General features: G+C 41.1%; 1 protein-coding gene across 1 annotated transcript; it reads left to right on the forward strand.

The window, feature by feature from the left end:
* Positions 1–741: 741 nt before the first annotated feature.
* On the forward strand, positions 742–15333 carry LOC115163532 (homeobox protein BarH-like 2). Its single transcript, XM_029715512.1, has 4 exons — positions 742–1305; positions 8890–9205; positions 13815–13899; positions 14230–15333. The coding sequence occupies exons 1-4, from the start codon at positions 1119–1121 to the stop codon at positions 14527–14529; spliced, it is 888 nt and encodes a 295-aa protein (XP_029571372.1). The 5' UTR covers positions 742–1118; the 3' UTR covers positions 14530–15333.
* The last annotated feature ends 5200 nt before the right edge of the window (positions 15334–20533 follow it).

Raw genomic sequence — 20533 nt, forward strand, 5'->3', positions numbered from 1 at the left:
CACTGCAAAATACGTTTAGTGTTACTGTTAGTTTGTAGTCGTTTATAGTTGTTTTTCCTATCCCTTAATTGCTTTTAAAGAATAGCTATTACAATAATAATATATTTAAAATGTATGTGTAATCCCAAATGCATTAAATACACTCATTCATAGCCTTCCTATACATTCATTTTAATCCGATTACTTAGTATAGTCGTTTATAGTCGTTTTGTTATCCCTTAATTGCTTTTAAATAATAGTTTTGCAATAATACTAATATATTTTTGATTTACGTGTGAGCTCAATGCATTAAATAGCCCATATTCATTCATGCGTAGCCTAGTTTTACATTCATTTTAATCCCACCAGTTAGGCATAACATAATAGGCCTGAAGCGTTTGACCAAATATCATGCTTTTCCATTAACATACATTTAAATTCAGTCTATTTATAGGCTACGCACTTCTCTATTACAATCAACTATGCACATCCATAGTCCTATTGATGTTCGAGAAATAATATGAAGACAATAATTAGCTGCTTAAAGGTTAGGCATAACACTAAAGCAGATACTAATAATGGCAATAATAATAATAATAATCCCTCCAATAATCATCTAAAATAATGTATCATATGGCCAATGTTACTACTGTAAAGTTTTTGAACGCCTTGTGCAATTAGAGTGGATATAGGGAAGAACAAAGAAGCGAGACCGGTTTGGGCTGCTCTGAGAGAGCGAGAGGGGTTGAGGAAGAGAGCGAGTGTGTCTGTCAGTCTGAGAGAGATAGTGCGAGAGAGAGAGAGAGAGGGAGAGAGAGAGAGAGATACGTTGATTGACATCTGGAGTATCCTGCAGTAAAGATGTGTGTAGGGAGATCGTTTATATATAGCGGCGCGTCCGGGCACATTGTTCATAATAACCACTCTGAAGCACACTGCGCGGCTCAAGTTGAAGGCTATTGCAGTTAGTACCGCCAGGGATAGAACAAAACAAGCCTTTTCGGAAAACGGACGACTAAAATGCATCAATAACACGAATTTGCTTGAAGACACCCAAATCTCAAGTTTGAACTGGTTTCATTTTGACATTTTGAACTAATATTTGGGCACAGTGCGAAAGCCAAGCACATCGGGACATCATGCACTGTCAAGCCGAGTTGAGACTCTCCTCCTCCGGGCAGCTGAAAGCAGCCAGGCGTCGCTACAAGACTTTTATGATTGACGAAATTCTTTCCAAGGAAACTTGTGATTACTTTGAGAAACTTTCTCTTTACTCAGTATGCCCTTCACTCATCGTTAGGCCTAAACCTCTGCACTCATGTTCGGGTAAGTGGATATGCTTGAACTCTCAGTCAAATCAAGGGATGCTGATGAATGCATAATGGTGTTAATGGTTTATATCTAATATTGCTATGCATTCAGTGAATGCTAATCATTATTGTATTAAAACTACATCTGATTTTGTTTATCATGGACAAAGTGAGTTATTAGGCATATGCTTCGTATATGTTCAGGCGGTCGTCCATCATGGGTCTACTCATATCACGAAATACAAAAGGCTAATGGTTTTATTAGGAGTATTGACAAAATAACTTGTATTAAATTGTCAATAGAGGCCATAGCATGGCTCAACACACCTGTGCAGAATCCGTTACATGTCAATTAACAGCTTTAAAGAAATGGAGCTTCATTTGCATAACCTTCTGTTCGATACATCTCTAATATAAGCAAATAAGGAACAGGGACAGGTTCAGAATCACATTAGACGTCATGATTGTCAATTCATGTTGAAGTTTACCTGTGCAAGACGAGTACTATAGCGATGGATGATGTGTAAACTTCATTCAGGCGACTGTCCTCACTTGCACTTTTACTCATGGTGCACCTTTATATTCGTGTTAGGCCTGCTATCTATATTTATCAAAGGTCTATATTATGGTTGATCTTGTGATAGCCTGTTATTTACAGGGATTTATCATACAACTTTAACCCGTGAAATAAAGCACACCAAATAAATGCAACAGGTACAGTTGATGTAATGTAGACTCCTAAAGTGTTGTAACCTATTTGATAGACTTGACCGTTTTAAATTCCTTTTACAACAGTAGAACGGATGTGACCCTTTTCCAATCCAAAACATGATTTCACAGTTTAACTGTCATTTCCATATACTTTCATTCACAAATAAAACGTTATGTACTAGGGCCTATGAAAGTTATGCAACATTTACTCAATATGCTGTCTCACAATCAATCAGCAAATTCCTCCAATAAGTCTATATTATTAGTCTAATATATTACTCTGACATTCAGATCATTATCAACCTCAGTCTTTTATGTTCATGTTAAAAATACAGGATGAACCAAGCCCCAGTGTGGTGATCAAGGCGGTTAGTAAGGTGAAACCTGATTCCCCATGAATTATGTTGACACTGTCAACTTAACATATTCACTTCTGACAAAAGACACATGAACTCAGAACACACAATAACTAACCCTGCACTTAGATGAAACAGCAGGCGTTTGGTTTCTACAGCAGTAACTACTACGACACTTGTCCTGATTCAGAAGGATTCATCTGGGCGCAGTGCTAAACCCAGAGCCTTGCCTAATGACTTTTACTGCTGCCACTTTGCATTTACTGAAGCATTGGCAATGCCCTTTACCCAACTTACTTTCTGGAGGGTATATGGGGGTGCAGGATGTGCCCAAAGTTCCACAGTTTGATATTGGTGAGGGCAGGTACATGGTGGTTAAGGGCAAGGTTAGTATGTCATCATTGATGGACATTTATCCTACCTGACACTACAGTTGCTTGTGCAAACACCATGAAAGGTTACAGTATGGTGATGAAGCGTGCAAGTCAGCCCCAATGACCTTCATTCATAGAAGTATGTTGCTTTATGAAGAGACATTCATTGCGATTGTCATCTCAGCAACTTATAAATTCATGGGCTACCTGCGCTTGATCCAACTGTTTCATTGAGGAAGACTAACTTTATTCTTGATTCAGTATCCCAAAAGGCCAATCAAAACAAGTAATTAGTGCATAAAATAATGATTGCATGTTCTTCCTTAATCAATACAAGCAAATTTGAAAAAGCAACAAAACAAAACATTGCCACAAAGTGTGAAGATGAACTATTTGAATGCTGTCTCAAATGCTTAGCCGGTCAGATAATGCTTTGTTCACAAAACATGTAGCTTAGCACTTGATTTCTCTAAATCATCAACATCAACTTATTTTTCTTCCCATTTATCATGATCTTACTAACTGTGATTTCCACACAATTACTGTTGATCTGCAGTCAGTCATAAATGCTTCCAACACAGTATTAAAATTATACAGGAAAGTGACAAAGTAATTTCCCTAAAAAGCATCTGGCCTGAAAGACTAACATTTCTTTCCCTCAAATGCAGCAGAATTTCTAAATCCATTCTTAATGGGTAATCCTACTGTTGTGAGTCAAAACAACATTGACTACTGCTCTCTCAAATAATCATTATGATAATTACCTAAACTATGAAATAATAACTGCTGCAATTTGATGATGACAGCAACATAGATATAAATAGCAGGCGATGTGGGGTTTGGGTATTTGCTAGAGGGCACTGTAAAGGGTTTTGGCAACCCCGTGACGGATGGATAGAGTAACCAGCCCACATATTACTACCCAGTGCCCACCACTTAGCTGAGGGGGTGTGAGACACAGTATAGTCAAACACTTCAATGGCTTGTAACGCTCAATATAGAAGCTGGCAGGCTTATAGGCCCAGAGCCAGTGAAAGTCCATTGGCCCGCTGTGTTCCCCATCAGTGAAAGTCGTGTCTACATTCTCACAGTGTGGAGCTTCTGCTCCAGCAGTTACCAGTAGAGGCTGCTATAGGACAGTGGTCCCAAGCAGGTAATTTTACCCAAATTACAAGATGTTTGTTTGTTCCAACAACCCCCTCTGCTCTGTGATGGTTTTGTCTGTCAAGGATCACACCTCTCTGCTCCTTGCTTTACATTTCACGATGGTCCATTTATCTGTGCCAAGCCAAATGCCCTTACGACAGTGTACACAGTAAAACCGGTTGATGACCTCTGAGCCTATTCTCTGATCTCGTTTTGTGCCTTGTAAAACTACAGGAGTGATAGACCTGCTAGATAGACCTGACCTCCAGCAGATCATTACCTTGCAGGGGAGCAGTGAACAGTGTAATGGTGGGTTACAATATTTAATTTAGAGTCTCATCTCTCAGCAGAACCCAGGGCAAGGCTTTTAGTGGGATTTCTGGAAGGAGGTGAGAGAGATAAAGATCAAGTCTGTCGTAATCTCACATGACAGCGCGATGAAAAACGACCAAATAGGAGGGTGTGGACCTCGAGGGGCCCAGGTAGTGCAGCATAGTCCTACGCCACCGCTGAGGGTTTAGGGAAGAAACCAGGGAGAGCAAAGGCTTTTCATCCCATTTTAACAGCTAATCCACCACAGACAATAAGGCCTGCCATTAACCATGAGGCTAGCTTGAGGGGTACGATCTTGTCTCTGTTAACACATAAAGCATTGACATACACAAGCACTCACACGCACGCACGCACGCACGCACACACGCACACACACACACACACACACACAATTCCTGAGCCATCAGATCATCATCAGAGCTCTGCATCAAGGCAGATCAGAGATCGGTTTTACAGTATATTGCACTGCAGGCTGTTTTCGAATGCCAAGGTAAAATTCACAGGATTGTGTTTCACGTAAAATATGTAGTTAACACTTACAGGAAACACAATGCCCTCGGATTGGCACACATCTGAAAAAACTGCCTGTGAGCATGAGAAAATAGCACCACAACACTACACATAACACTCTAGAAACCTCAAAACATCTCATAAAACCCAAACTTGAGTTGAAATTGACACTTAACTGGTCTGATCTGTCAAAAGCAGGTGAATGACTCCAATTAAATGAATGATAGTTAAAGCAGCATACCCTGTTGCCCATCCCATTCCTGCAGTGTTTGACTTGGGCTGGCTTGACAAGATGGCTGATGATTGAAGAAATATACATGTCTAATGTAACACTTCTCAACCTGTCACCACATGATACACCCAAAACAATACATATTACTGTAAGTTCATGTGGCCTCTGAGTACCAAGTCTTGAATCATCATCTTGGAATCCAATTAAACAAAGAGAAAAGGTGCAGAAAATAAGGAGTAAATATCAAACAACCAATGAGCTTGTTGCTGGAGATTTCACTGCAAAATGGTGACTTATTCTACTAAGTCCTGCCATTATCAAAACCTTCTAATTATACATAAAATCTAATTTAAACACCAAAAATCTTCTATTTTTTTCGGCAATAATTATTATGTTATCGATACCATATGATAAAACAGGCATGTGTGTGTCTAATGCTACCAGCCTATTCTTTACCTATTATTAGGAGGTATTTATTCTGTAATGACTACCACAAGCACATGTGCCAGTCCGAGCATTCCGATTGTGCTTGTCAAGAGTATCAGTGTGCTTTAGCATGGACAGAGTGCACTCTCCTTGCTACACAAATTGTTTATTTGTAGACTATTGACAGGACACTGGAACTTGTCAACAATGTGTCAGATCTGGGCTAAGGAACCTGGCTCAGTTGTCAGTAGAAAGTCACCATGAGGTCTGATTTTTCCCTTCTGACAAGCATCCAAAAGACACGGCTGTCACAACTCTCAAGACAACCTATAGCTCTACATTGACAGGAGATTTCCTGAAGACTGTGAAAGAAACCAAGATGTTTCCTTCCTTGCTTTTCAATCAATCTTCCCATTTAAAGTGACAGCAAGTAATTATTCACTTGGACTCTTTATGTATTGCTATTTCTGTGTATTTTGTATTATTCCATAATAATACCAATATATTTCCGAAAGATAAATACATACAGTGCCTTCGGAAAGTATTCAGACCCCTTGACTTTTTTCACATTTTGTTATGTTACAGTCTTATTCTAAAATTGATTAAATAAAAAAAACTCAGCAATTTACACACTATACCCCATAATGACAAAGCGAAAACAGGTTTTTAGATTTTTTTGCTAATTTATAATAATAATAATAATTAAAAATACATATTTACATAAGTATTCAGACCCTTTGCTATAAGACTTGAAATTGAGCTCAGCCTGTTTCCATTGATCATCTTTGAGATGTTTCTACAACTTAATTGGAGTCCACTTGTGGTAAATTCAATTGATTGGACATGATTTGGAAAGGCACACACCTGTCTATAGAAGGTCCCACAGCTGACAGTGCATGTCAGAGCAAAAACTAAGCCATGAAGTCGAAAGAATTGTCCGTAGAACTCCGAGACAGGATTGAGTCAAGCCACAGATCTGGGAAGGGTGCCAAAACAATTCTGCAGCATTTAAGGTCCCCAAGAACACAGTTGCCTCCATCTTAAATGGAATAAGTTTGGAACCAACAAGACTCTTCCAAACTGAGCAATCGTGGGAGAAGGGCCTTGGTCAGAGAGGTGACCAAGAACCCAGTGGTCACTCTGACAGGGCTCTAGAGTTCCTCTGTGGAGATGAGAGAACCTTCCAGAAGGACAACCATCTCTGCAGCACTCCACCAATTAGGTCTTTATGGTAGAGTGGCCAGACGAAAGCCACTCCTCAGTAAAAGGCACATGACAGACCACTTGGAGTTTGCCAAAAGGCACCTAAAGACTCTCAGACCATGAGAAAAAAGGTTCTCTATTCTGATGAAACCAAGATTGAACTCTTAGGCCTGAATGCCAAGCGTAACTTCTGGAGGAAACCTGGCACTGTCCCTACGGGGAAGCATGGTGTTGGCAGCATCATGCTGTGGGGATGTTTTTCAGCGGCAGTGACTGGGAGACTAGTCAGGATCGAGGCAAAGATGAACGGAGCAAAGTACAGAGAGATCACTGATGAAAACCTGCTCCAGAGCGCTCAGGCCCTCATACTGGGGCGAAGGTTCACTTTCCATCATGACAACGAACCTAAGCACACAGCCAAGACAACGCAGAAGTGGCTTAGGGACAAGTCTCTGAATGTCCTTGAGTGGCCCAGCCAGAGCCCGGACTTGAAACCGATCAAACGTCTCTGGAGAGCCCTGAAAATAGCTGTGCAGCAACGCTCCCCATCCAACCTGACAGAGCTTGAGAGGATCTGCAGAGAAGAATGGGAGAAACTCTCCAAATACAGGTGTGCCGAGCTTGTAGCGTCATACCCAAGAAGACTCAAGGTGGTAATTGCTGCCAAAAGTGCTTCAAGAAAGTACTAAGTAAAGAGTCTGAATACTTATGTAAAAGTAATATTTCATGTATTTAAAAAAAAATAAGTCAGTAAAAATTTCAAAAATCTTGTTTTTGCTTTGTCATTAAGGGGTATTGTGTGTAGATTGATGAGGGGGGAAAAAACAATTTAATATAATTTTAGAATAAGGCTGTAACGTTACAGAATGTTTAAAAAGTGAAGGGGTCTAAATACTTTCCGAAGGCACTTTATGTTCAAATGCAACAAAGAGATAATAAACAAGTTATTTATGACATTTATCTGCACAGGTCCCCTTAGTTTGTCACAACTCAACATCAAAGACAGAGCTAATATGGGATAGACAGAAAAAGAGACAAAGAGAGAGAAAGAAAGAGACAGACAGAGAAGAGAAAGAACGAGAGAGAAAGAGAAAAAGAGAGAGAGTGTTGTGGAGGGAATGAGGCATCATGTCCAGACAGCAGCAGCAGCGATTCTCTGAGGTAAAAGATTAGTGATGTGCTCAGCGCCCTGCGATGATGTCACGTATATAGGGACGAGCCCGAGGCTCTGTCTGAGAGAGAGGAGGGTTCGGGGTGGGGGTGTAGATATGGTAGGGGAAGGCTGCAGCGCGTAACCTCCCTCCTCTTTCCCCCCCATGTGTCCGAACACATGCTCAATTACCTCCCAGACCAACCAACCCCCTGTCACACCAGCTCCCATAACTGCTGAACATTACTGAAAATGTCAGAGAAAGGGGATACAAATTTACAACCCAGGTCTGCCTGGATGTATCCTCTCAGTTGTACGTGTAGTGTTTGAATAATATATCTTGTCTATGGGTTGATGGAGAGATAAGAGAGGCAGATGCACCACAGGCAGTGAGGAACACACAAGGGAAAGAGTATGCTGTGTATGTAATGTGACAGCATAATATCCTATCTCCTCTGTCATTGGATTTTATATATCTTCTTCCTCAACACATCCCTCTCTCCTGCCACATAGCAAACAGAGCATTAGTTTCTATGTCTGTCTTAGTTCAGTCGTAAATTATGCCATTGGGATCTGATGTTTATTAGAAGCCGTAAGGTTTTCACCACCAGATATTATGTTCATTGCGGAGCGCAGTCTTTGGTCTTGGCTCCAGTGGGTGGCCCCTGCAGACATTTGTTACTTTTTATTGATTCTGGCGTCTCGATGCTTCTGTCTGCATAGATAAAGAGATAGAGAGAGGGGGGAGAGTTAAATGGCGAGGGCCATAGTCACTTCGGATTTACAGCGTGTGTGTATGTGTGTGTGTGTGTGTGTGTGTGTGTGTGTGTGTGTGTGTGTGTGTGTGTGTGTGTGTGTGTGTGTGTGTGTTCGAGGCGGCAGAGAGACATCCTTTATCTAGCCCCAAAATAATTATTCAATTGGTGGGTTCAGAGTGGCAGAGTAAAACACACAGTGCGTCATTAGGATCAGAACCTTCTACATCAAAGAGGTCAAAACACTTTTCATTGTAAAAAAAATAGCAATTAAAAAGAACCCTGTCTTAGTGATTATTACAGGTCTATAAAAACTACCATCCAATACACATTTAAAAGTACAATTGTATTTATTGCTCTGCATTTCACCTGTCTCTGACCTCTCTCTCTTTTTGCTCTTTTAGGATCCTCCTCACTGCGGGCCTACCCCCTTCTCTCAGTCATCACGCGGCAGCCCCCCAATATGCCCCCTCACCTCTCCCAGCCCTCATCTCCCGGCCAGGTTCCCCACCTGCCCCTGCTCTCCCCCCAGCACCACTCCCGGGTCTCTGAGGCCTCCCACAGCGAGACACCTGTCAGCATCAGCAGCGAGTCAGACACGGAGCACAGCACCACCCGGCTAAAGAAACCCAGACGCAGCCGCACCATCTTCACTGAGTTGCAGCTCATGGGCCTGGAGAAGAAGTTCCAGAAACAGAAGTACCTCTCCACCCCTGATAGGTCAGTATCATATTGCATCTCGCCTCTGATAGGCCAAAATGAAAGCACCCCAGAGGCTGATTGGTTACTTGAAAGAAGCTTCCTTCCTGATAGATCAGTATTGTAATACCTTAAATTTCATACAGCATTTAGTCCGGTGACACTCAAGTTTGTGAAAATGTGAAATTCTGTGAAAGCAACCAAACTTCATAAAACATAAAAGAAATGCAATAGCTGACTAGAGGTTCAGCATCAACATCATAACATTTTGATTTATGTCCTGGGTAATGTGTCATGTAATGTTAAGTTCTCTAATCCAGGCATTACCTCAGCATTCTAGTTGAGACAAGAGTAACGTTTTAACCCTAAGCTCTTGAATAGCAAAAAGCCTCAACAAAGAATCACTGCTCTATTCAAGAAACTAGGGACGTCTGCCAACACAAGCAAACAGGAATGTATTGCATTGATTTACTGCCAATCATGTAATATATGTGGTGTATATAAAATATATTTAGCTTTGTACACTGCATTTAGATGAGGTAATATCCATGTTGTAAGCTCCAGTCCCTGGGTCATTTTCGATACCTGACATACGGCAATAACACATTTTCCATTTTATTTTAAACTCCACTTTTAGATTTGGCCTGCCGGACATATTTCCATTATAACCCAAATTAATATTGAGCCATAAACCTCCTATTTTCCTTCGGTCGAGCAACAAGAACATCAGACAGCTAGTAAACCTCAGCAACACATGGTTACAACAGCTTGATCTGAGAGAAGATAAATCATTATTTTACTAAAACACAACATCCACAAAATGCTTTAAAAATGGCCAGTTATTTTATATATTGTTGTAGATTTGTACTAAAAAGGCACCATTGTAATTACCGGAACTTTACAATTTTAAACCTGTGTGTTCCTTCTCCTTGGCCCTGAAGAATCTCAAAAAGACTTGGGAGAGGATGCTTGTTATCAGCCCTGTCTATAGTGATTTACCAACAAAACCACTGTGTGCGCAACTATGAGGCAAAACAGACAGGGTTGGTTTAGATTGTTGACAACATCTAAACTATTTTCGCCTCCAATGTTAATTGGAAACATAAATACATTTGTACAATGAGCACTTGTTGTCTCTCAAATACATCGTTACAGTTGTTGATTAGCTAGCTAGCAAATGTTTTTAGATGTGACATAAGTAAAAACACCTCAAAACAAGACATGGTATCAAGAACAAGATGAAACTAGCTGAAATGAGCCACCTACGATTCCCCACATGGCAGCTTCTTGTTATTGTTGCTAGCTATCTGGCCATCCAGAATCATAACAACACACAGACTTCTGGCCCATTGAAGTGCGCACATTGTTTTCATGATGTTATCATCTAACCCGTCTATACACATCCCATCCCTGGGGAAAACTCACACAATGCATCTCTACTTCAATGCAAATCACACTTCTCTGTTCTAGCCAATGAGCCACACCACAGCTCCTCTGTAAACTCCCAGGCAGGCTGAGGTAGACTACAACAGCCCTGCGGTGATCCAAATGACCCATCCTGGCCTCACTGCCAAATCTGTATCATGCCAATAATCAAATTCCCACTGGCTGTGATGAACTAATTAAACCCACAGCTGGATGGAAAACAAACAGAGAAAATCCCCTTTCAAAACATCACAAGTGTGTCATGCTCCCCAGTTCACTTTGTTATGATCCAAAGATAACTCCTTGTCTCTACTTTTTTATTTTGCTATTTCTTGGCTTGGAGACACTGTGGTCTTTGACTGAGACAGTGTTCTGAGGAAAACACCATATAAAAAGCCTCTAACACCACACCACAGTCTGTAATGATTTAAATCATTAAGCAATAATGATTTTATTTAATTGAGATTAGTATAGTAAGCATCATCATCATTATCATTATGCATTAAGCTGCAACTAAAATCCCTGCTGATACAGGTTTGAGACGAACAGCAAACAGAGGACTTCTAAGTGCCTCCAGCAGAGTCATTCGTACAGTACTGTATGGCAGCCTGTCGCTGTAAGTGTGTGGTTTCCCCCCCTAGAAAACTAATGACCATAAATAACTGGGGTGCTTTCCTCTCCTGCAATTACTTTCCTTGCCTCCAGTCCCTCCACTGGGCGGTTTGACAGTAAAGCATGATGGACGGCTTGATTGCCTGTATTTTTGGTGTAGAGTGGTTTTTCAAAGTATGCACAGACACTTTTCTTCTGCACTCAATCACTGAGGCAGTGCAGCTGTCAATACTGTATGCTGTTGTATGGACTGGAGTTCCCTCTATGTAATACTTTCAAATCAGGTCAGATAGAGATGTTGAGGGGACGGGAAAGGGAAGGAGAGGACGGGAAAGAAGGGAGGATGAGAAGATAGGAAGAGTGGAAAGATCAGAGGGCAAGCTGATGTCTCTGTAGTAATCTAGTCTCTCTCTCTCTCTCTCTCTCTCTCTCTCTCTAGCTCTCTTTCACATCCTCTCTTTCTCTCTCTCTCTCTCTCTCTCTCTCCTCTCTCTCTCACCTCTCTCAGCTCTCTCTCTCTCTATCTATCTCTTACATCAAATGTAAAGAATCCTTCACACTCATTTGAGTGTGAAGGACATAGAATTGAGATGTGGCGGAAATGTCATTTAAAAAACCTGATAAAGCTCCCTCCCGCTGTAGGCTGATCCCTCTTTCACTGACCCCCCTTCCTGGGATATCATGTTACACGCCATCCAATACCCTTATTAGTCATGGATCAGAGCACATGTGGTGGAAGTGTCTAGGAAGTGTCCTCCTGAACATCCAGAAACAGATGCTTTGATTCGATTGCTGACATCCCTTACAGATGTTCAATATGGTCTCTCCTGTATGCTGCAGGTGTGAAGTCTTTCTCTGGACCATAACAGGGTTGTATTAAAGAGACTACAGTACTCTCATGCACCATACCAGAATGTGGTTATAAAGTAGGATAGTCAATAGGTGATTGGAAAGCAAAAGTAACTAATTCATTTGTTTTTATTACTCCAGCTACACCCTCTCTGTGTAAATCAATCAGTGGCAGTCAGTGTCGTTTAAGATGAGGGAGGACAATTTTCTTTCATGAGCATGGCCTTATTTCTATTACAGCATATTGGATGTCTGTCATTCATTTTTCATTCGCCCAGTTCAATGTAACAGGGATAGGTTGAGGCTACTACATGATACTTGAATTTTCCCTATACCCATCATGAGATTGCTACAACCTAGCCTATGAATGACAGTTTACAACGTAGGTGCACACAGGTCGAGAGACAAATTTGAGACAGTGACACATGGACTGACATTCGATACAACCTTGCACACTCTTGCCTGCATCTAGCTGATATAGGGTGTAATCATTAGTCCAACAGTTGCGAACTAGAGTTTTTGTTAGACAAATTCAGATATGTTTATCCCCTTTTTGTTCAGTTTGCTTCCGTTTAGGAAATGTTTTTCAACAGAATCAGCAGAATGAATACACCACTGATCACACGTAGACACAGTTCTCTTTCATTGCAGCCACGTTGTATTCCTTCTCGCATCTATGCGCTCTCCTCCTCTCACCTCTTCCATTTGCTTGTGGACTTCAGTGCACAACACATCAGCTGTATGTGACCAGGCGAAAAAACCTTTCCAAGCCAAACTGCTACACACAGCCTACATTGTTGTCACCATATTAGCTAGAGTAACTTCATAATCGGCAAAGCTAATATAACTAACGCGTTTGTAAACCCGCTACAATTATGCAGTAACGTTACAGTGTACATTCAGTAAGCAATTACACCAGCAGGCCCTGGTGGCAACAAATTAGTAAAACCAAAAGCTTACCTTGACTTGGAAGAGTTCCAGTGCTGTGTTGGAAAGTCATAGCCAGGTAGCTTACATAGCATCCCTCTGTTTGAGCAGGGTGTTTCAGTAGGCTAAACTAGCTAGCTGTATTTGATAGCTAAGTAAGTGAAACTGAAAGTGAAAAAAATGATAATCTCTCTCTCTATTTCTCTCTTGCTTCTCTTTCATTTTGGAAGAAAATCATTTGTTTAAAACTGTTCAACTATTGTCTTTCTCTCTCTTTGAGTTAACTACTCACCACATTTTATGCACTGCAGTGCTATCTAGCTGTAGCTTATGCTTTCAGTACTAGATTCATTCTCTGATAGTTTGATTGTGTGGACAACGTGAGTTCATGCTGCAAGAGCTCTGATAGGTTGGAGGACGTCCTCCAGAAGTTGTCATAATTACTGTCCTCCTCCCAGAGGAGGACGGAAGCTAGAGTTGTCCTCCAGCTACACTATGGTGCTACCCCACAGAGTGCTGTTGAGGCTACTGTAGACCTTTTTTTGCAAAATAGTGTTTTAATCAATTATTTGGTGACGTGATAATATTTGGTATATTCTTTTCTAAAAAGGATAACTTTTTAAATGTTTTACCATTTTTATTTTTATGAAATTCACTGAGGAGGATGGTCCTCCCCTTCCTCTTCTGAGGAGCCTCCACTGAAATCAATTGTCTATCTACTGCTGCTTTTAATCTTATAAAGAAATAACTAATGTTTCAGAAACATGTACTGTATATTGAGTTGTCGTGTGTACTGTACATCTTTGTTTCCCTGCAGACTAGACCTGGCCCAATCCCTAGGCCTCACACAGCTTCAGGTGAAGACCTGGTACCAGAACAGAAGGATGAAGTGGAAGAAAATGGTGAGAGCGCCACACACCCATAACAACAATGACCCCAGGTCAGTGTAGAGAGAAGGAGTGATAGGGGTGTAAATGTCTGAGTTTGAGGGATGATGAGGGATGAGGGCCTGGGACACCAAAGTCTAGTCTAGTCTAGTCAGGTCAGCAGCTCAGAGAACAAAAGGCTCAAACTGTTAACTCTCCAGATTAATGACTGTACATGGAGCAGCTCAGAGCCATACATCTTCCCTTAATTGCTATAATAACCACGGTTGCCTTTGACCACGGCCAGCATTCATCACAACCCCACTGAGCCGTGTGTCTGTGTTTGTGTGGGATGTGTTGCTCCAGGTGCTGAAGGGAGGACAGGAGGCCCCCACCAAGCCCAAGGGCAGGCCTAAGAAGAACTCCATCCCCACCACCGAGGAGATCGAGGCAGAGGAAAGGCTGGCCAGGCTGGCTGAGGAGGAGAGAATGAGGAGGGCAGCCGAAGAGGCCTTGGCCGACAGAGAAGCTCCCCAGTCGGAACCCCAGGACCTCAGCACGGTCGCCGGGGCTCCAGAGACCTACAATCCCACGGCGGTGAGCGAGGGTCGAGAGCAGCAAGAGCAGTCACTCTCAATGCAGTCAGAGACACATGCTGCCAGCTAAAGAAGACAGTTATTCATGTCTGAATGAAACAGCCAAAGACTGGTGCTGACTGGAAAACAGAAGCACTTACTGTAGTGCCTCAGGATCACTGAAAAAAGCCTGTCTGGTGTTGATTAGTCAGTCGTGTTTGAGGTTTGACTAGAGTGGGTGACATTCATAGGTACAGTAGATCAGTTTAGTTTTGCCATATCACTTTTGCCATATACTGGAATAAAATGGTGTTTAAAAAATAGTTTACATGTAGAGTTAGACGTATACACAAATGAAACATCCAGAATCGTACAGTGCATTTTGTCCCTGTGTTTTTGTTTTCCTTTTAGAACAACATTATCACCTCCCCAGCCTCAGACCTGCTTGTTTACCGAGAGAGGACTCCTTTAGTCACATGCTATCCAGTTTGCCTGAGTGTTGTAGCTATATGTAAATCAACCCTGTGCCACAGATATACACAAAATGACCACACTGGTCATAGTGCCTTTTTCTCTCAGAGGATATAACAAGCTTTACCAGTCTAGAAACACCAAGGTTTATTAATACCAAATTCATATCAAGTGTTCTTTTACAGTGTTTTACTTTTGCTTATTAAAAAGAGCAACACTTTGGTAAATAATTACTATATGCTCTGAATTACAGTTAACACTTATTTTGTCAAGCTTTGAAAGGAATTGTATTTCTGTCCATGAGCTACAGTATCGTCTTGTTTATTTGGTCAATTAACTTGTGTTGTGTTGCTTTACATTGGATAGGTTTCCAAAACAATATACTGTATTTCAATTTGTATCTATAAAGACATGCACTGCAACATACAGTAGTAATATTCTGGAATGAAAAATGTATGTCAGATAACGATATACATTACCAGTCAAAAGTTTGGACACACCTACTCATTCAAGGGTTTTCTTTATTTTTTACTATTTTCAACATTGTAGAATAATAGTGAAGACATCAAAACTATTAAATAAAACATATGGAATCTTGTAGTAACCAAAAAAGTGTTAAACAAATCAAAAATATATCTGAATTGCATTGAGCCAATCAGTTGTGTTGTGACATGGTAGGGGTGGTATACAGAAGATAGCCCTATTTGGTAAAAGACCAAGTCTATATTATGGCAAGAACAGCTCAAAGAAGCAAAGAGAAATGACAGTCCATCATTACTTTAAGTAAGGAAGGTCAGTCAATAAGAAAGTTTAGTCAAGTGCAGTCGCAAAAACCATCAAGCGCTATAATGGACCTGGACTCATGAGGACCGCCACACGAAAGGAAGACCCAGAGGTACCTCTGCTGCAGAGAATAAGATCATTAGAGTTACCATCCTCAGAAATTGCAGCCCAAAAAGAGTTCAGGTAACAGACACATCTCAACATCAACTGTTTTGAGCAGACTGTGTGAATCAGGCCTTCAAGGTCAAATTGAGTTGCTTGGGCCAAGAAACACGAGTAATGGACATTAGACCAGTGGAAATCTGCCCTTCGGTCTGATGAGTTCAAATGTGAGATTTTTGGTTCCAACTGCCATGTCTTTGTGAGATGCAGAATAGGCAATTGGATGATCTCCACATGTGTGGTTCCCACCGTGAAGCATGGAGGAGGAGGTGTGATTTTGTGGGGGTGCTTTGCTGGTGACACTGTCAGAGATTTATTTAGAATTCAATGCACACTTAACCAGCATGGCTACCACAGCATTCTGCAGCGATACGCCATCCCATCTGGTTTGCACTTAGTGGGACTATCATTTGTTTTTCAACAGGACAATGACCCAAAACACACCTCCAGGCTGTGTAAGGGTTATTTGACCATGGAGAGTGATGGAGTGCTGCATCAGATGACCTGGCCTCCACAATCACCTGACCTCAACCCAACTGAGATGGTTTTTGATGAGTTGGACCGCAGAGTGAAGGAAAAGCAGCCAACAAGTGCTCAGCATATGTGGGAATTCCTTCAAGAATGTTGGAAAAGCATTCCTCATGAAGCTGGTTGAGAGAATACAAATAGTGTGTAAAGCTGTCATCAAGGCAAAGGTTAGCTACTTTGAAGAATCTAAAATCTAAAATATACTTTGATTTGTTTAACATTTCTTTGGTTACTACATGATTTCATATGTGTTATTTCATGGTTTTGATGTCTTCACTATTACTCTACAATGATGGAAATAGTAAAAATAAAGAAAAACCCTTGAATGAGTAGGTGTGTCCAAACTTTTGACTGGTACTGTATATATGCAGTATAGGTAAAGAGTTCTATTTTCATTTAAAAAAAAATAGTGTATCTGACCCTTTAACTTTCTATTTTGAAACTGGGGGTGGAGGGGTTTTACTGCCACGAGGGAAGCCTCTTAAACTGTCAGAGACTGTAGAAATGAATAAATCACACCCTTTGCCAAAGAAACGAGGAAACTGACAAACATTTAAAATCTTTTAGAGAGGTTTTCAGCCGCAGGCCATTGCATCAACGGAACAGTCCTCTAACTCTGTCTTACAGACTCCCCACATAAAACTGTCTTCAGCTGCTTGTCAACACTTTTATTTTCCGCTTTGGCCTCCTGTTGTTTCCTTCTAAAGATGTCTTTTTGTAAAGAGTTCCTTTTTTAAAACAAATAATCTATATTTAGTTTGATATAAACTGGTACAGTATTTTTCTGATGTGAATATTGCTTGTTGGTAAGCTACTGAATATTTTTGTTTTGGCATGGACAACACAATGCTGATTGTTTTATTTTTACCATATACAAGGTATGTTTTGTGTATTTAAATACACTTAATAAAATGACAATCATTTCCATATGAATGATGAAAGTCCCACATTATTATGATCATATTGATTACTACTTTCTGGAATATTTTTGATCTTCATCTGAAAAACTTTGAATAGAAGACCACAAGAATGGTATCCAAGTTTAGTTGACTTTCAGGAAAACTCATTTGTATTTTTAAGCATTATTTGAACCAGAATGAAGTGTACTCCTGGGTTTATTTAATCTTCATCCATAAAAATATATTGATGCTTTCACTATGCTAGGAGGAATCTTCCATTTGATCTGATATGCAATGTAACTACATTGACGTTAAACCCTCTGCCGACATGCAGCAAGAGGTTTGAGCTGAGTTGACACAAAAGGCCCTCCATACGGCAGAAGGCGAGGCCGTGAGGCAATGCATAATAGGACAACTGTACTGCATGTCACATAAAAAAATACATACAGTATTTAATCTATCCATTGACATCACTGTAGTTAATGACAGTTGTGTAAATCACTCATTTGTGCAAGTCAAGTAAATTGTTAAACATACACAACATCATATCATGGGTTTGAAATGTACATTTGTATTCATGAAAAACAATTTAACTCCTGCAATACTGCAGTAGAATTAAATAATTCACAAAGTTGCACTGTGCTCGTAATACTTTATGGAAGAGTTGACCATAAATCAGGCTTAGAGAACAAAGGCTTTTATGCACTCTGTGTTGTGACATTTATCATCTTGATCTTTTCGGCAAGCACATTGGCCTTTAGCACACTGAGACACTCCTCTTTGACCCAGGCCAGGCAAGCTAGTTATGCTGTAAAGTATATTTTTAGTGCATGATACCGGACATGGATGATTTGTAAAGCAAACAGTGCATGTTGACACTGAGTTAGATGCAATGTGCTCTAACACCTTGTGTAAACACAGTGAGGATGCTTTCTATGAGTGTGTATTTAGAGGCGTACAGCAACCCCTGGGCCCTTCTTTGGACTGTCAGTACAGCCCTATGGGCAGGAAGTGGTGGTGCGGTGGGGGGTAAGAGGCAGGTCTGTGTGTGTGTTACTGGTCTGAGGAAGGTCAAGGTGGAGGACAGAGGGGACGGGAAACTCTTTCGAAGTAGCTATTTCTTCAGGCCTAGCACTATAGTACAAGCCAGTGTACGATTTGAACAGGCAAGGCAAGATCTATCCATTGTATTAAAGCTACACAAATATTAATCTTATTTTCAGAGACACGCGGTGGAAGGGGCAACAGCATAATGCCAATTGCCAACTTTAAAAAGCACTGTCAGAGCATCAGCTCAGTTTATATTTGCTTTGGCCAGAACATTGACTGTAACATGAATAAGAGGCTGGATATCTGCAACTGGAGCCAAACTATGTCATGTTTTCACTGTCATTGCTTTTGTCAAGACCCCATCATTCTAAGCCATTGAATAAAAATAATACATCACCATTGAGAATGATGACTGTGAATCAAATTTCCATGCCAGTCGACTGCACGAAAACATAGATGTGAAGATGCCATGGATCACGATCAGGATCTACCAAGGAATTACTGATTTGTTAATGACTGTTGCGTTGTACTGTTCCATATCATTTGTTTAGGCCCATGTCTATGTTTGATTATTTTACATTTATTACACCACTTGCCAGCCAGAGCCAGGCTGATGTTGAATGAGAAGTGATTCACTCAACCAAGTCACCTGGTTAAATTAGGACTAGAAAACCAGATAGATTGGAGCAGGTACAGTGGATCTGTTTTAATTGCAGAGACCGAGGGCAACATGTCCATATTAAAGCCTTGTGAAAACAAAGGCTGTGGTTGGCAGCCAGCTAGGCAGGCAGGCCTGTTGTATGAGCTGTGAGCTGAGCCATGCGGAGCGGCAGGTTTCCACAGGCAGGGAGCAGAGCACCGCTGCTGGGTAATTGTTGTGTGGCGAGGTAAAGAAGGGTTACAGAAACAGCCCTGGGTAAAACACAAGAGGTCTTATTGGAGAGCCTGTAATTTTGTCACAGGTTCAGACTCAGGTCATAAAGATTGGAGCTGGTGTCAATCCCTAACCCCCCCCCCCACCGGTAAGACATCCATCGCGCACCTTCACCTGTCAGCTTAACTCACGCTCTGCAGGCAATTAGCCCTGACGATTTGAGGGGTGCTCTCAGTGTTTTAGTCTCTTCTCTGTTATGACAGGGGAAGCAATTTCTAAATACCAAGGGTAGGAGCCACAGCAGGCGTATTAAAGTCAATAGAGGGAGATCCTTCCGACAACAGGAACAATCACCCTATTGTTTTCAACAGCAGCAGAGGAGAACATTACTGTGAACATGTACAGTACCAGTCAAAAGTTTGGACACACCTACTCATTCAAGGATTTTTCTTTATTTTTGCTATTTTCTACATTGTAGAATAATAGTGAAGACATCAAAACCATCAAATAACACATATGGAATCATGTAGTAACCTAAATTTGATTTAACAAATCAAAATATACTTTATATTTTAGATTCTTCAAAGTAGCCAACCTTTGCCTTGATGACAGCTTTGCACACTCCTGGCATTCTCTACACCAGCTTCATGAGGAATGCTTTTCCAATAGTCTTGTAGGAGTTCCCACATATGCTGAGCACTTCTTGGCTGCTTTTCCTGCATTCTGCGGTCCAACTCATCCCAAACCATCTTAATTGGGTTGAGGTCGGTTCATCTGATGCAGCACTACATCACTCTCCTTGGTCAAATAGACCTTATACAGTCTGGAGGTGTGTTTTGGTTCATTGTTCTGTTGAAAAACAAATTATAGTCCAACTAAGCGCAAACCAGAATGCTGTGGTAGCCATGCTGGTTAAGTGTGCTTTGGATTCTAAATAAAACACTGACAGTGTCATCAGCAAAGCACCCTCACACTATCACACCTCCTCATCCATGCTTCACGGTGGGAACCACACATGCGGAGATCATCCGTTCACCTACTCTGCGTCTCACAAAGACATGGCGTTTGGAACCAAAAATCAAAAATTTGGATTCATCAGGCCAAAGGACAGATTTCAACCGGTCTAATGTCCATTACTTGTGTTTCTTGGCCCAAGCAAGTCTCTTCTTCATATTGGTGGTTTCTTTGCAGCAATTCGACCACAAAGGCCTGATTCACACAGTCTTCTGTGAACAGTTTATGTTGAGATGTGTCTGTTACTAGAACTCTGTGAAGCATTTTTTTTGGCCTACAATTTCTGAGGCTGGTAATTCTAATGAACTTGTCCT

This window comes from Salmo trutta, chromosome 26 (assembly GCF_901001165.1).
Source record: "Salmo trutta chromosome 26, fSalTru1.1, whole genome shotgun sequence".
Lineage (NCBI taxonomy): Eukaryota > Metazoa > Chordata > Actinopteri > Salmoniformes > Salmonidae > Salmo > Salmo trutta.

Bases quoted from the DNA above. Each gene is read 5' to 3' on its own strand.
- LOC115163532 (XM_029715512.1), top strand. From the start codon at position 1,119: ATGCACTGTCAAGCCGAGTTGAGACTCTCCTCCTCCGGGCAGCTGAAA. The intron at 1,306-8,889 runs GTAAGTGGATAT...TTGCTCTTTTAG, and splicing joins ACCTCTGCACTCATGTTCGG to GATCCTCCTCACTGCGGGCC. The intron at 13,900-14,229 runs GTGAGAGCGCCA...GTGTTGCTCCAG, and splicing joins GGATGAAGTGGAAGAAAATG to GTGCTGAAGGGAGGACAGGA.